At 41.5% G+C, this 16239-nt stretch overlaps 1 protein-coding gene across 2 annotated transcripts in view; it reads left to right on the plus strand.

Moving 5' to 3' along the window:
- Window positions 1-16239, plus strand: part of SPTBN1 (spectrin beta, non-erythrocytic 1) — a 148275-nt gene that overhangs the window by 82276 nt on the left and 49760 nt on the right. For both annotated transcript variants that reach the window (XM_054701455.1, XM_037527414.2), the window contains exons 3-6: window positions 8279-8452; window positions 13916-14007; window positions 15138-15218; window positions 15601-15716. In XM_054701455.1, coding sequence (XP_054557430.1) covers window positions 8279-8452; window positions 13916-14007; window positions 15138-15218; window positions 15601-15716 — 463 coding nt within the window. The remainder of the gene's footprint in view (window positions 1-8278; window positions 8453-13915; window positions 14008-15137; window positions 15219-15600; window positions 15717-16239) is intronic.

Genomic DNA, 16239 nt, shown 5'->3' on the forward strand with positions numbered 1-16239 from the left:
ACCTTCCCTCCAATGGAGAGTAGATAAGGTTTTCTAAACACCTTTGCCTTCCCCCAACCCTGCCATTTTCATTCACAGGTATCACTGGGTTTTGGTTGCTTCATGATTTCCTGATATTCTTCTAGCCTTGTTAATCTGAAAGAAGAGAAAGCAACAAAAAACAGATTTTTTTTTTTCTTGGTGAAAAATACAGATTTACCATGACATTTATTAAGCATTAAATCCACATTCAGTTGCTCTGAGTTTCACACTAGACTTTTGTCAGGAGACCCCCACTGGCATGTATAGTTGTTGAGACAGGATTTTATAGACCAGCCACAAACCCAGTTTTTTGTAATATCATCTGTGTGAGAGAATTTACTTTTGTTCTAAGCAGCTTGCCACAGAGGAACACCCTCCCCTCTAAAAATAGTGGTCTGGCTGTTGCACAAATGCAAAAAATGAATAAAAATAACAGTAAGGGTATCCTGTGATAAAGTCTGAATGAATGGCCCCAAAGCCATAGGGTTCAGGAAGGGGAACACCCTTCTGGATGGGGTGTCAAGAAACCCTGGAAGTGAGTGGGGCTCTACCTGGATCTTCTTGTATCCAGGTGGGGGTAGACAGAGAATATTGAAGTCAGTGCCAGATGTGAGGAAGAGTGAAGAGTGCATTTGCATTTGCGAGGTGTGTCAGGAACCGGTGCAGGGAAAACATGCTCAACAATCTGGAATTTGTTTTTGGAAGGAGTGAGGGTGGTAGTAACTTCCGTATATATCTCTTTCAGTGTTTACAGAGAAGTGCCACACACATCATCTCGTTTGGTTCTCACAATCTAATGTGGCTGCACTTCTGTTAACTCCTCTATAGAATAAACAGAGTGACCAATGACTTGCCCAAGGCCAGTTTCTCTTAGCAGTAATAGACCTTGGACTGCAGCCCAGGTCTCCTGTTCCCACTGAATCGTGATAAGGAGAAAATACTCTGCGCGAGTGGGTCTCAACGGGATGAGACAGGCAGGAATCAGTGAAACACAGTGTGTTGGATCTTGGTTGATTTTAATTAGGTTGCATCATTTATGCTCTTGTTAACCTCAAAGTTTGATGTGTAGGGAGGAGTTTGAGAACTTCTTATGAAATGAGTGTGGCTGCATATCATGTTAGAGGAGATTTTGGAAATAGCACTCCCCATCCTACCCCTCAGTATTAGGTAAAGGGGTGTGTGTGTGTGTGTGTGTGTGTGTGTGTGTGTGTGTGTGTGTGTGTGTGTCTGTGTGTGTTGATAACCTATTTTTAATAAAAAGAAAAACGTAAGTAAATGTCTTAAATATCTGTCTTACTGGTATACAGAGACCAGAGAAGTTAGTGCCTTTTCTCTATTTTTCTCCTTCTCTGAACAAGAAATAGATCAAGTAGGAGGGACTTGAGAATTTCACCTGCCTGCTAGTGAGTCTTCCACCATGGTACAGAAAGATCAAATTTTTTAACTGAAAGTATAGTGGCCACCAAGTTAAATCCTTACATTTCATAGATGCTCTAACTCAGAGACAGTAAGTGGTGGGCGGCCAATCCCCGGGCATGTGGTAGAGGCAGAACTAGACCGAGAGTTAGCTTCTCCCTAATCCCAGGACTGGTGCTCTTTTTACCTGCCAGCACCTCAACCTTGAAGAGCTGTCACCAGGTGGCTTCAGGTTGCTTTGGCTATCCATGGAGACAGTCAGAGGAAGTGGGGTTAACCAGGGTAGAACCTGGTAACCCAGATTGGGGGTAGGAGGGATTCCCAGAACACCCTGCCAGGAAACCTCCCTTAAGTCTTCCTCTTATATTCAAGAGGGCCAAATCAGCTCTTGGAAGCCTTTGTTTTCTATTTTCCATCTCTAGACTCTGACAGAATGCCTAACATTGTGATTATTGTGTAGTTCCACAAATCCTGATGCCCTGCAGGGTGTAATTGACCCAAACTCAAGACTTGGCAGGTACCTGGCTGAGAAGTGGACTTGGGAGGAGCCATCCAGCCCCTTCATTCCTCTCTAAGGGCTGAGGGCCTTGCTAGAGAACTTGCCCCAGGGCACAATGCCCTTCTCAGAGGCGGCCTTGGACTAGCTGCTCTAATAAGCAATTAGAATTAAATTTTCAGATGCCAGAGGTGGTTGTTTACCCTTGTTTTTCCCACTCATCATTGGGAGTCAGAGAATGGGTCTGGAATGATGTAGGGATGGAGGTATGGTTGGTAAAGATTTGAAACCAGAAAGGGACCTTGGGAAGGGGAAGCAAAAGAGCCAGCAAAACCCAGAACAAGGTCCATGGTGTGGGAGTGCAGAAAAGCTTGTAAAAATGATTTAAAGGAGGCTCAGTAAGCTCTGAGGCATTTCCTCCAAGGACAGGCCTCCTTGCCTGAAGTTTCTGAGTCACATATGTGTCTGGTGGTATTGATCCTTGTGTCCGCACTAACAACATTTCAAACTGCCTCGTTGAAAGTCACACATAGGACAGACAAGCCTGTGTTGCTGTGGGAACAAATCTATGTCACACTAGGAATTTGGTAATAATTAATTGAGACAGGATAGGAAATGCTTTTCTTGGCAGAATTAGCTTCTCTTGGGGGTGAGGCTTAAGGTAGTGTTTATTACCTAGAGACACGCCCCTCCCCTTAGTTCTGTTGTGTTTAGTTCTTTCCATTGTTATGTATTCTTCCTTTTGAGATTAGTAATATAAAAATAGCTCTGGTGGCTCAGTGGTTGAGCGCTGGGCTGTGAAGCTGCCCGCAGCCTCTGCAGTGCAGGTTCGATCCCCGGCCACAGGCGAGGGTCCCACATGGTGCGCAGACCTCTCCTGCCGCCTGCTGCTCCCCTCAGCAGTGTGTTTCCTCAGTCTGCCTGTTCTTTTCCCCGCTCTGGCTCTGGTGAATTCTCTCACCCTCCTGCGCTTCTGACTGTACCCAGTGCTTGTATAAATACATAAATAAATCTTAAAAAAAATAAAAAATAAAATAAAAAATTGAAAGCTACTTATAGTAGCTTATAGTCTGTGTTCTGGTTCTTGGTGTAACATAGAGACAAACTTTGGTTCTGGCCCACACACAGTAACGGGCTACATGTATTGCTTCATCTCCCTCAGCCAGTGTGTTTGCATCCATGAAAATGAAAGAACAGTAATTGCTATTACACAGTGTTATTGTGAGGGTTAAATATGATAACAAATACAAACCACCTAACAGGTGAACACAGCAGTTGCTCAATAAGTGGTAGCCCAGAATTTCTAGATCTTAGGAGCTCTGTGTTGTATATGGCCTAAACTTTGCAGTATAGAGCCTGAAAACATTTTAGAACACCTCTCTGAAGCAAACAGAACTCAGGACTGGAAGTTGGCATTGTTAAGTTGTAGTCGATTCTTACTCCCCCCTCATGTTGTGTACCCATATATTATCTAACCTCACTGAGTCTTATTCTTTTGGTTTAAGAAGGGTAATATTCCACTGAAGACGAGTGAGCTCCAATTGAAATTAAATACGAGAGTGTTTTGGGCCTCCCTGGTGGCGCAGCAGGTTGAGTGCTGCGCTGTGAAGTTGTCCGCAGCCTCTGCAGCACGGGTTGGATTCCTGGCCCGGCCTGGGAGAAACCCACATGGCATGGTAGACCACTCCTCCCTCACCCGTTGCCCCCCTCAGCAGTGTCTTCAGTCTGTCTTCCTGTTCTGCTCCCCACTCTGTCTCTGGTGAATTCTCTCACCCTCCTGCACCTCTGACCTGTACCCCAGTTATTGTATAAATAAATAAAATCTTTTTTAAAAAATACAGGAGTGTTTTGAAAAATGTGAAGGTAGTTTAGTGAGGTGATAAAAGCAAATCTAATAACTTAGTGTGCAATAGTTGGCCTAGTTAGAATCACTAGCTATATCACACTGATGATGACATTTAAATTCTCTGTTAATCATACTTCACATACATGCTTTCCCATCAGTTTTGTATCATTGAGGTAGTATAGGTATGGAAGCTCCAGGTGCTGTCAGGGTTTGGGTATTTTACCTCCTTTTTCATCCCAACTCCCCTTCCTCTGTGACACCAAGCAGCTACATTTTTCTCTACCACCTTTTCTTTTCATTTTGGTCCAGAATTTAATTTGGGGTGTTAGAATTATAAATTTAATGTCATCATCACTGTTACTGGGCACAGACTCTTCTGTTTTTAAACTTGCTTTTCAGTTGATGTATATCAGCTTTTCTGTCTCTTAGTTGAAGAGTTCTATCTGGACCTTAAACACTTCTCATTGCTATAGAGGGGTATGTTATTTCTAAGTAAATGGGGACCCAGGTGGCATAGGGACAGGGAGAGGTATGCCCCTTTGCCAGGAGAATTGCTATGATAAAAATACTTGAGATGCCCTTTGCTGATAGACACTGCGCATGTGAAAACCCCAGGATGATTATTGTACCATTTCATTTATGTAACAGCCCTTTGAGATAACTATATCAATATTACCCCCATTTTTGTGGTTACATCCTTGAAGAGTAAGACAGTGGTTTTCTTAGAAATTATAATTTAAATATGAGCGTGTTAAAATCAGAATCTTCTACACTGAATTGCCCACCAGAATATATTGTGTATATCTGTTTTGCTCATGTTTGATGTCTTAAGAGATAGAAAGGTCAGGAACAATTGGAAATTGGGAAAAACAAACTTTTCGGGGTAGAAAAGCAGATATCTTAAAATCTTGGTTTGGTTTTGGGAGACTTGTTGGAAGGGGAGGGGTCCTGAAAATTTCCCATTTTCCCTGACTGTTAGAAATTGGTAAGAATTGTTTTTTTTCTTGTAACTATTTGAAAGTGTCTGATCATTCACTTGAAGAGGCTTGTCTGCCATTTTTATCTCCATGCCTTCCTTCGTCTCATGAGCTATAGTTTTGGGAGGCCAGTGCTTGCTGGGAACTTCAGTGGCAGCCAGGGCTGCAGTGAACCATTCTTTGCTCCTCTGGCATAGCTGGTCACTATCACCTGAGGGTCCCTGTAGTATGGTACTAGCCTTCCTTAACTTTCAGGCAAGTAGGCCCCTTTCACAGTCGCCCCCCCCCACCATGCTTGTACCCCATATTCATATGGAAACCCATACACATTCCACAGAGATTTGTAGAGAGAAGCTTGGAATGTATTTGTTTGGAGTTGTGTTTGTTTGAGATTTCAGTTCTTCAAGAAAATGTCTGAAAGAAGAGTGGTTATGCCTGATGGAGCCGGTGGATGCCCACAGCCCCCAATCTGTTCCTTGTTCTTCTCCTTACTTCCTGATTCCATCCACTCATTTCCTCTCTCCCTTAAGTAAGAAATATCCTTTCCTGGCCTCTGAGAGGTAGGCTTCCGAGAATGCTCTTTGCAGATGGAATGCCCCTCTCCTCACAGCTCTGTCATGTTCGGCATGAAGACAGTATTTTAGTGGTCCACCCACCTGTGCTATTTCCATCACAGTCCCACTGGTTGGCACCCAATCACTGAGAAGAGCTTGAGGAGAAGACCTCAACAGCAAAAAGAAATGTCAGAAGCCCTTTACACCATACCTACCTAGAGGCAGTAAAGGCCCATCTTTCAACTTCAAAGAAAGCTTTGACCAAGAGTCACATTCAATCCAGAAGCCACCTGGATCAGAGAATAAGGAGCTGCTGTGAGTGGTCACTTTTCTTAGCATTCTGAGAGGACCACTTATTGGTGGGGTGTCAGAGGAACTCTTTAAGTGCACATGTGAGAACCAGATGCACAGTTCGGTGGCTGCTTACCTGGGGGATAGCTGGCCTTCTCTCCTCACCAGGGACACCATGGTTATGCACACATCTCTCCATCTGAGGGGAGGAGCATAATGCTGTTGGTCCAGTGGCTCTCTTGGGGAGACTGGTGAGCATAACTTTGAAAGAGAGGGTACAGTGTTACTCTTAATACAGTCAATCATGGAACCCCACCCCCTTTCTATTTTATATTCATCATTTTTCTTACCTCATTAAAGTGCTTAATTTTGATATAATGGTATCACTTGACATAAGTAAATAAAATCCTAGCATTTCCCACATAAGATAGTTGTGAAATTTCTCAAGAGAAAATGCTTTTTTGGGTCTTGGGACTTAAAGCTACCATAATAGTGTTAAAAGCTTGACTTTTGGAGACATTTCTTTTTCCATTGCTTCTATTTGAAAAGACAATCTTTCACTTATGTGCGGTAAGGCCTCTGGTTGCATTCTTTTTTCCTCAGATCAAAACACATTCTTCTATGCTTGCTAGTTTTATTTTTAAAAGAGAAAGTCAGGGAGAAAAATAATAATCCAAGACAAGGCAGACCTAAAATGGCCACTTACTAAGTCATCTTCCCTTCAGACCTTTTCCATCTAGCAAATAACTGAGTTCTCAACTGCAGAGAGGAAAGTGGGTTGCGCCCTTGCTGGATGTATCCTGCTCGCTGCACAACTGCCTGCCTTTCTTCTCTAAGGCCAGCTCAATGCACACACCGTGCCCCATCCACCTAGGGTGTTTCCTTTAGTTCACCTTGTACAGAACGTATACTCCTCACCAAACCAGAGACCACTGGGAATAGAACAAAAGTACAGAGGTCATCCCCTGCTCTCAAGAAGCCAGTATTCTAGCTGGAAGTAATAAGAGCAAGACATGAAATAGCAGTAAAAATAGAAAATAGAATATGATCACTCCCTGAACATTTAGATTATGAATGTGTAGCATTTGGGGGAAAGGGCAACTTGTGAGAATTCTGGGGTAGTTACACATGTCTCCTGGAAGGAAAGATGTACCTTGACCCAAGCCTTGAAAGGTGACAGGAGTGTGGTGAAATGGCCAAGGAGATGCTGGGAAGGAAGGACTGCAGCACCAAGTCATCGTGGCTGGTGGGGACTATACAGCCCAGGGTGTCTTTGCAAAGTGGTGAGAGCAACCCAAACTGCAGCCTCTGCTAGAGGGGGCAACAATGATGGGCAATGATGACAGGAAGTAAGTGGAACTATGGAGCTGGCAGCAGAGGGCTTGGACTTGCTCTTGACATAGTAATAATGGAGACCTTTGGGACTTGAGAATTGTGTGTGTGTGAATCTTTTGCATTGCTTATTTAAATGTTCACTTTCCAAGGACCCTTTTTGGATTTTGACAGAACTGGGTAAAAGGAAGAAATGTTGGGGTATTAAAATTAAACAACAGGGCCTCCCTGGTGTCCTAGGGGTTAAGTCGCAGCACTATGACCTGAGTTAGATCCCCAGCCAGGGAGATAATCCACATATGGCACAGCAGACCTCTCCTGTCTCGCCTGCTGCTCCCCTCAGCAGTGTATTTCAGTAGATCATCCTCCTGTTCTGTTCTCCGCTCTGTCTCTGGTGAATCTTCTCACCTCCTACACCTTTGGCCCACACCCCAGTTCTTATATGCATAAACAAATAAAAATAAATTTTAAAAATCTGTATATAAATTTCAACTCCCCCAAATTCCTCCGCTAATAGCCTGCTATTGACTAGAAACTTTACCAATAACCACTCTGTTAACACATATTTCGTGTGTTCTCTACATTATGTACTGTACACTGTATTTCTATAGTAAAGTAAGCTAGAGAAAAGTCTAAGTAGATCATAAAGGTCTTCATCCTCATCATCTTCTCATTGAGTAGGCTGGTGGGAAGGCAGAGGGGGGAGTTGTAAAAAAGCCCTGTGCAAGTGGACCCGTGCAGTTTAGACCTTGTTGTTCAGGTTCAACTGTATGCTAATTTTTCTCTCCTTTATCCTTTCTTTTCAGTAAGTCACATCCATTTACTCAACTCCCTTCCTATCATACTCAACAAAATCACCACTTAAAAAATTCCTCCTGATTGGGTATACTTTTTTATTTTGAGCCAACCTTGGCAAGTGACCCAACCTGGCAAATTTCAAACCTGTTGTTACATTTTAATATAGCCAGAAGATCCTCAGAGGTATTTTGCTGTGCTTCTGCAAAAAAATTGTATGGATGGCAGCTATAGCTTTGAAATTCTTTATAAAAATTGGGTTTCCTTTTCTCCTAAACTTGCAGCTTCTATGCTCATTTGTAAATTGTATAGCCTCCATGATTAAACAAACCTCTAAGGAGTGATCAGTTACCATCCCTTAAGTAAATTTTTCTAAGACTCTTAGATAAATACTACCTTTGGATTGAGCAAGCACATGTTTTATAGTGTCTTGGTTTGGGTGGGTGAATGTTGCATGGAGGGGCACGTGTTAGCTCTTCAGGTAGGAGCTCTGAACCTGCCTCTGCTCGCTTTGGAGGATCTCTTCTCACCTGTGCTCCCCCATTTCTAGCCTAAACCTACCAAGGGACGAATGCGCATCCACTGTCTGGAGAATGTGGATAAGGCCCTTCAGTTCCTGAAGGAGCAGAGAGTCCATCTGGAGAACATGGGGTCCCATGACATCGTGGATGGAAACCACCGACTGACCCTTGGCCTCATCTGGACCATCATCCTGCGCTTTCAGGTAAGGGACCAGGCCTTCCTCCCAGGAACCAGGTTAAAACCTCATCTCAGAAACACATGTGCAGAGTGTATCACCCCCAGCTGCCCTCCTCCCATGGTTTTGCTGACCCCTGAAAATTTGGGCTTTTCTTAAAGAGGGATTTCAGGCCTATATCCCAGGTCCCCACTTAAAACCGGTCTCTGCTTAACTCAGTTTTCAGAGGCAGAGGAATAGATTGTGGTTGATGCTAGGTTACTAGCTTCAGATCTCTGAACTTCATCAGAATATGGCATGTACTACCAAATATTTTTAGAGGTTACTTAGGATTATGACGTGTGTGAGATCTGTTTCCACTATCCATTCTCCTTTGGGATGTGAAGATACGGTTTTCAAGAGGAAAATGCAAAAAAGCCATGTTTGTTTCGAATTGATGATTTTTATGGGTTTGTTATACTTGAGGAGAAGGTTCTGAGTATATAAGCTTTATAAGCTGAAAGGTACTCTGGAGGTCATAGTCTAACTCCGATACCTTAAGTAGAAAGACACAGGGGAGCCTTGCCCAGAATCCCACAGCCATTTGGGTTTGCAGTGCACACCTCTGACCTCTTAGGAGACAAACATCTTTGGCCTGATCACTGATTGTTCCTCGAGGTGCATGCATGAAGTATTTCATGCTCATGCTTTTCAATTAAAATTTGAAGTGCAAGAAATACTTGGGAGTGTCAGGTTACTCTTCAAACAAATGTCCTAACAGTCATGTCTCCTCAGTGGCTGTGTTCTTTCTGCTTTTCCTTCCTCTTCTCCCCCTTTGATAAAGTCTGATGGACTTTTCTGGGTGAATAAAAACTCATCAGAAAGGGGGAAAACAGTAATCAGATCATAGTTCCATATGTTTTCTTATTAAAGCTTTGAAATCAGCCTGTAACCAATCCCCCTTTCCTTTTCACTTCCTCAGGGCTTGGTATTGGTTTTATGTTTATAATGTTCAGGGTGTGTATGTGGGAAGGATGGACGGGAGAGGGTTGGAGTTACACAAAGAAATGGATTCTGGAATGGGTGGTCCCCAAGCCTGCCTGACCAGGTTGCTCCCTCAGGAGAGCATTTTCCTAATTCAGACTCCCCGGTCCCAGCCCTGTGGTTCTAATTAAGCAGTTCTAACTAGGGAACCCCTGTTAAAAACGAACATCATTCATGGAGTTAATCACAATTAAGAACACTTGCAAATAGAACTATAGATTTCATCATTTTAATTCCTGAATGATTTGAAAGTGGAGCAAATACCATTGAATTCACTAATTATTTGCTCTTGGATCTTAGGCCAACAGAGGTAAAATTAGGACACTCTTTGTTGAGCCTTTGAGTTTTGTAGAGTAAAAAGTTCTATTGGCCTGTAGTAATCAGAGCATGAAGGCATCCTGTCGGAGGCCTCTCGACATCGGGTCAGTGCCCTTGTAGGGGAGCTGGCATAGGCGGCCCTTTCCAGGATTCTCAGCCTGAATTGGGTTGAGTCATTGACTAATTAGCTTCCTGCCATGCTGCCTTTTTCTGTACTTGAACCTGTAAATGCTGGTATGTACTTTCTTCCTTTGTCTTGAGGTAAGAGGCATAGGGTGCTGATGTCACCACATGGCCAGCAATGCTGGTGCTTTACCCAACCTCCTCCAGCAATTTTATTAAGTCATCACCCACTGTATAATTTTTTTTTCCTTTGCTATCCAATTTTATTTTATTTTTTTAATTTTTTTTATATTCCCCATACAATTGCAACCCCCTTATTTTGAACCCAATCCCTCCTTTCCCCGCCCCCCACACCCCATAGAGTGTCTCTGGTTCGTAGTTGTTTGTTGATTTTGATATTTTCTTTCTTGTAGTTATTCTTTTTCCTGGTCCCTTATTTAAGTTTTCTAGATTCCTGCTATGAGTGAGACCATCTGGTATTTTTCTTTTTCTTTCTGGCTTATTTCGCTGAGCACGATCCCTTCCAGCTCCATCCATGTTGCTGCAAATTGCATGTGTTTATCTTTTTTGAATGCTGAGTAATGTTCCATGGTGTATATGTACCACATTTTCTTTTTTTTTTCCACTTTAAATTTTTTTTCTTTTTTTTTAAAAATAATAAATTTTATTTTTATATTCCCCATACAATTGCAACCCCCCCCATTCTGACCCCAATCCCTCCCCTCCCGCCACCCACCCCTCAAAAGGTGTCTCTGGTTCATAGTTTTTTGTTGATTTTGATTTTCACTTTCTTATAGTTATTCATTTTCCTGGTCCCTTATTTAAGTTTTCTAGATTCCTGCTATGAGTGAGACCATCCGGTATTTTTCTTTTTCTTTTTGGCTTATTTCGCTGAGCATGATCCCTTCCAGCGCCATCCATGTTGCTGCAAATTGCATGTGTTTATCTTTTTTGAATGCTGAGTAATATTCCATGGTATATATGTACCACATCTTCTTGATCCAGTCATCTATTTTTGGGCATTTGGGTTGCTTCCAAAGCTTAGCTATTGTAAATAGTGCTGCTATAAACATAGGGGTGCAGGTGCTCTTTGGAATTGATGTTTCTGTGTCCTTTGGGTAAATACCTAGGAGTGGAATTGCTGGATCATATGGAAGCTCTATGTTTAGTAGGTCCAGAAATCTCCACACAGCTCTCCATGGTGGTTGGACCAGTTTGCACTCCCACCAACAGTGCAGGAGAGTTCCTTTTTCTCCACATCCTCGCCAACATTTGTTGTTGCTAGTTTTTTTAATATGTGCCATTCTCACTGGTGTAAGATGGTATCTCATTGTAGTTTTGATTTGCATTTCCCTGATTACAAGTGATGTTGAACATTTTTTCATATGTCTGTTGGCCATTTCCATTTCCTCTTCAGAGAAGTTTCTTTTTAGCTCTTCTGCCCATTTTTTGACTGGATTATTTTCTTTATTTTTGTTGAGTCTCATCAGCTCTTTGTAGATTTTTGTGATTAGTCCTTTATCATTAGTGTTGGGTGCAAAAATGTTCTCCCAGTCAGTGGGGTTTCTCTTTGTTTTTGTTATTGTCTCTTTTGCTGTTCAGAAGCTCTTTAATTTGATGTAGTCCCAGATGTTGATCTTTGCCTTCGCTATCACTGCTTTGGGTGATTTGTCTGTAAAGATGTCTTTGATGTGCATATCATGTAGTGTTTCGCCTATATTTCCTTCTATGTATTTTATGGTTTCAGGTCTTATGTCTAGTTCTTTAATCCATTTTGAGTTGGTTTTTGTGCATGGTGTGAGGTAGTAGTCAAGATTCATTCTTTTGCATGTAGCGACCCAGTTTTCCCAGCACCATTTATTGAACAAACTTTCTTTGCTCCAATGCATATTCTTTGCTCCTTTGTCAAAGATTAGTTGACCATAAATCTGTGCGTTTATTTCTGCATTTTCTATTCGGTTCCATTGGTCTGTGTGTCTGTTCTTGTTCCAGTACCATGCAGTTTTGATGATTATGGCTTTGTAGTATAGCTTGAAGTCTGGGAATGTGATGCCTCCATTCCCTTCATTTTTTTTCAGGCTACTCCATAAATTTTGTGTGTTGATTCTGCATTAGCCAAAGCCCAGCTCACGTTCTGCCTCTCTGTAAAGCTTCTCCATACAACCTACAAAGATCTCTTCTTTTTCCCCCACCTCATAAATAGACCACCTTGTCTTAAGATTCCTGGACTACATGGTGGGGTGGGTGAGAATATGTGTGTGTGAGTCCAGAACTCCCAGGATGTGTTCAGGAGGCATCTCTTAAGTACTGATGACAACACACAGGTTTTATTCTGCTGTCCCCTAAAACATGGTGTGAGAAAGTAGAATGAAAATCTTTTGAGTTTGTCTCATCTGAATAAGGAGCTGTCTTCATTTCAGAAGGGTAGATGATGCTTCTAGATCAACAAGTCTGGAAACCTTCCTTTTTCACACAGAAGCATAAGAAATTTGACAGTGGTTAGTGTATAAAATCCCATTTTTTTTCGGTGAGTTTGCGTCTTAAGTCTGAGTGAGAGTTGTTCTTTCACGTCCACTTGCAGTTTATGTAAACTCAGATTTCACTTATCACAGTTAAAAATGGAGACTCTAAATGTAATTATTTCAGTTCCTAGATTTTTTTCACCCTACTTGAAGGTTTCTAAGTTACTAATCTTAAATTTCATCTTCTCTATCTTTCAAAAATAATCATGGGCATGTTTATAGATTAAATGGAACGACATTTTATAGGGGCCAGGGCAAGGAATCTTGGAATGATTAGAGCTGAAAGATGATGGATGGTCTCATAGGCCAACCTCATACCTCCAGCCCTCATTTCCACATTTTATTATTATAGGCAAGATGCTAAAGACAGATGGGTATTTAAAGCATTTGTGCAAAATCACATGACTGGTAGCCAAAGCACTCAAAGTTGTGGTTCCTGACTCTGCACTCAGCACTTCATATTCTTTTTTCATTTACATAGGTAGCCACTGTTAATGTGGCCATTCCTCAGATTGGAAGCACAGGAACTTGCCAAAGGACACACAGTAGGTGTTGGTGCCTGGATTCAGATCTAGGCAGTCTGACCTGGATGCCAGTAGACCAGGCTCTGTGTGTAGTATTGAAAATATGCTGTCTGTGAATGGCTTATGGATACAGGTTGTTTTAGTCCATATGGGCTGCTATAACCACAGACTGTGTAACTCTGATAATAGAAATTTATTTCTCATAGTTCTGGAGGATGGAAATGTGAAAAGTGCCAGCTTGATTGTGTGAGGAACCTCTTCCAGGTCACAGAGTTCTAGTATCTTCACATGATAGAAAGCATTTGGGATCTTTCTGGAGCCTCTTACAGTGCATCAATCCACTATAATCTGATAAGTGGCTGATCTCATGAAGGTAGAACCTTCATGATTTAAGCCCCTTGCAAAAACCCCACCTACTAAGAGGGGTTAGAATTTAGGGGTTAGGAGGTGCTGCTATTTAGACCATAGCAGCCCATGGAAGCAAAGTATTCAACTACATCTTTTATTAGATTTGGGTCAACTTTCAGAAAATGGTATATACAGTCTTCCTCCATGAAGGTCATACCCTTCTTTAATGGTGTGGAAAATGCTTGGCTATGAAAAACTGAAGTTAATGTTTTTCTGGGGTTTGATAAGGTTCAAGGGCTACTGTATGAACCACTGTGCTAATTTGAGGTTAGAAAGATCAGCTTGAAAGTAGAAATGATCCCTAATTGGTGCTGGGAACTCGCACAGGTAATTAGTTTTCACTTCTGCCTTATTTTTATGCAAAGTAGAAAAGCCAGTTCTGATTGGTATTTCTTGAGGTGAACCCTGATGGTAACTGCAGTTACCATTAATTAACACTCAGTAGTTAGTCTTCAGGGCTGGGCTTTGGTGTAAAGTTTGCTCTCTATGTGCATACAAACCTATTCTTCAGTGACTTGTCATTATGAGGCAGATGACCCATATGTTCTTTATTTTTTCTTTGTACTTCTTAGATCCAGGATATCAGTGTGGAGACTGAAGACAACAAAGAAAAGAAATCTGCCAAGGATGCATTGCTGTTATGGTGCCAGATGAAGACAGCTGGGTGAGTGTGAACCCAAACGGGATTAGGAATTGCTTCTCATAGCACTAAGTTCTTCTGTGGTCATCACTAATAGGTGTTGACAAGTCTCCATTGAGAAATCTTGTTAAGTCATAAACAGTTGATTAACATTTCAGCTCTCAAGAGTGGAAGGAATTGTGATTTATATTCTGGGCTTATCTCCACAGAAGTTTCCCTGTCTTTATTAAGGAAATGCCAGAATGCAGTAGATCCTGAATTTTAAAACACTGCAAACCATTTTTAGGAATCACATCCATGTTATTTAAAACAAAGATTTGTGGGTTTTTTGTCCCTTTAATTTCTGCTGCTTTGAGGAGCTTTGTGCCTCAAACATTGCGTTTTCTTCATTTATTGTCTGTCTCAGTTCTCCTTCCCTTGATTCTATTAAAATTTCAGTGAAATACATATTTTAAGAACAGCATTTTTTATGTTGCTCACTGAAATTGTCAGGTCTCATAGGTATTTATTGAGAACTGTTTTTGTACGAGGCTAACTGGAACGTTACTCTCAGAACTACTTGGAGGACAAATGTAACTGTAATGGACTTGCTTAGTCAACAGTAGCAAGCATGCGGCCTAGTATGGAGATTAGTTAACAGGAACCTTTACTCAAATCACAGATACAAAGTTTTATTAATCATCAGTATGGTATAGCATAGCTAAATGGTAGGGATTTTTTGCAGGAAGGTACTTGATTTCTAAAACTTCATCCCATAAACTGGTAATACTACCTACTTCCTCTCTCCCAAAACAATATGTAAGTTTGGCTCTCGGCGACTACATTGTCCTGATATCCTGAAGGCAAGAAGAAGCAAAAAGGCTTCAGATGTCTAGGTTGTGGTCACTTTTTCCTCAGTAACAGTGGTGTTTTAGATCTAGGACACAGTTCACATCTTTTGTCTGAATTATTGAAAAAGAAAGGTCACATGATTGTGTATTTTTAATTTACAGCAAGCTGAAGCTGAGATGATGCTTGCTCTGACTTGATTGTTAATGCTAATAATCTCTGCCTCAGATTTTTACAGTGCTTATTACACACTTTTTTTTTTTTAAACACTGCATTTAACAAAAGCATAAACCTCTCTTTGATAATTCTGTTGCTTTTTCTGACAGGTACCCCAATGTCAACATTCATAATTTCACCACCAGCTGGAGGGATGGCATGGCCTTCAATGCACTGATACATAAACACCGGTAAGTCCCGAGAAGTCATACAGTCCCAAGAAGTCACACAAGCAGTTTTGTGTTAGGATGTTGACACATTTCTGTAGCATACCAGGGGTGACTTTTGATCCTTTTGTCCACTGCCTTAGCTGTTGGCACCACTGTGGAAAGTCCTGCATTCCATGTGAGGAACATGTGAGAATATGAAAATTCTCCCAAACAAAATACCCAAGTTCACTCACTACCTTTAGTTTTCTTAATAAATATTGAAGTGTATATTCAAAAGTCAGGTTTCATTGTTTGATGATTAAATAATATAGAATTTCACTTCTCTTAAGTGGTGAATTTAGTGCTTTTGGAGTAATGATTATGGTTCATTTGATCATTTTGGTTCTGCTCTTATTCTATATAGGCCTGACCTGATAGATTTTGACAAACTAAAGAAATCCAATGCACACTACAATCTGCAGAATGCATTTAACCTGGCAGAGCAACACCTTGGCCTCACCAAACTGCTGGATCCTGAGGGTAAGGACTTGAGGTTAAAAGGCAGGTTTTTAGCATCTCCAGAACGGAGGGTCTAATAAAAGTAATCTGCTTTGTATCAGTTTGTTTTGTGTGTACAGTATACTTTGGAAAATAACCAAGGAAAAGGGACTTAATTTTGGTATGGAAGTTACTTGAGGATTTGTTCAAAGGGTTGCATGTGACAAGGGCTTGAAAGATGCTTATGTCTTAAACGTGGTAAAGGAGAGGCCGTGCTAGATACAGGAAATTTCATGAACAAAGGTGCAGAACCAGGAAAGAAGATGGTGTATTTGGGGACTAACAGTTCATTGGGTTTAGTGTTTGGTAATAATAAGAAGGCAGGAAATGTCCCAACGGGTTCAGCTCTTTAGAGGTTATTCAGAAGGCAGGAGAGAGGTACTGAAAGTTCTTAGCAGCTGTGCTCACAGAAGAGAACCTGCACAGGCTTTTGATGAATGCTTTTTTTAACTGATATTTGTGGCAAGTGGCATGGTTTACAGGGGGTTGGAGATTGGAGGCTGGG

This window comes from Talpa occidentalis, unplaced genomic scaffold (assembly GCF_014898055.3).
Source record: "Talpa occidentalis isolate TD23 unplaced genomic scaffold, MPIMG_talOcc4v2.1 talOcc4.5, whole genome shotgun sequence".
NCBI classification, from domain to species: Eukaryota; Metazoa; Chordata; class Mammalia; order Eulipotyphla; family Talpidae; genus Talpa; species Talpa occidentalis.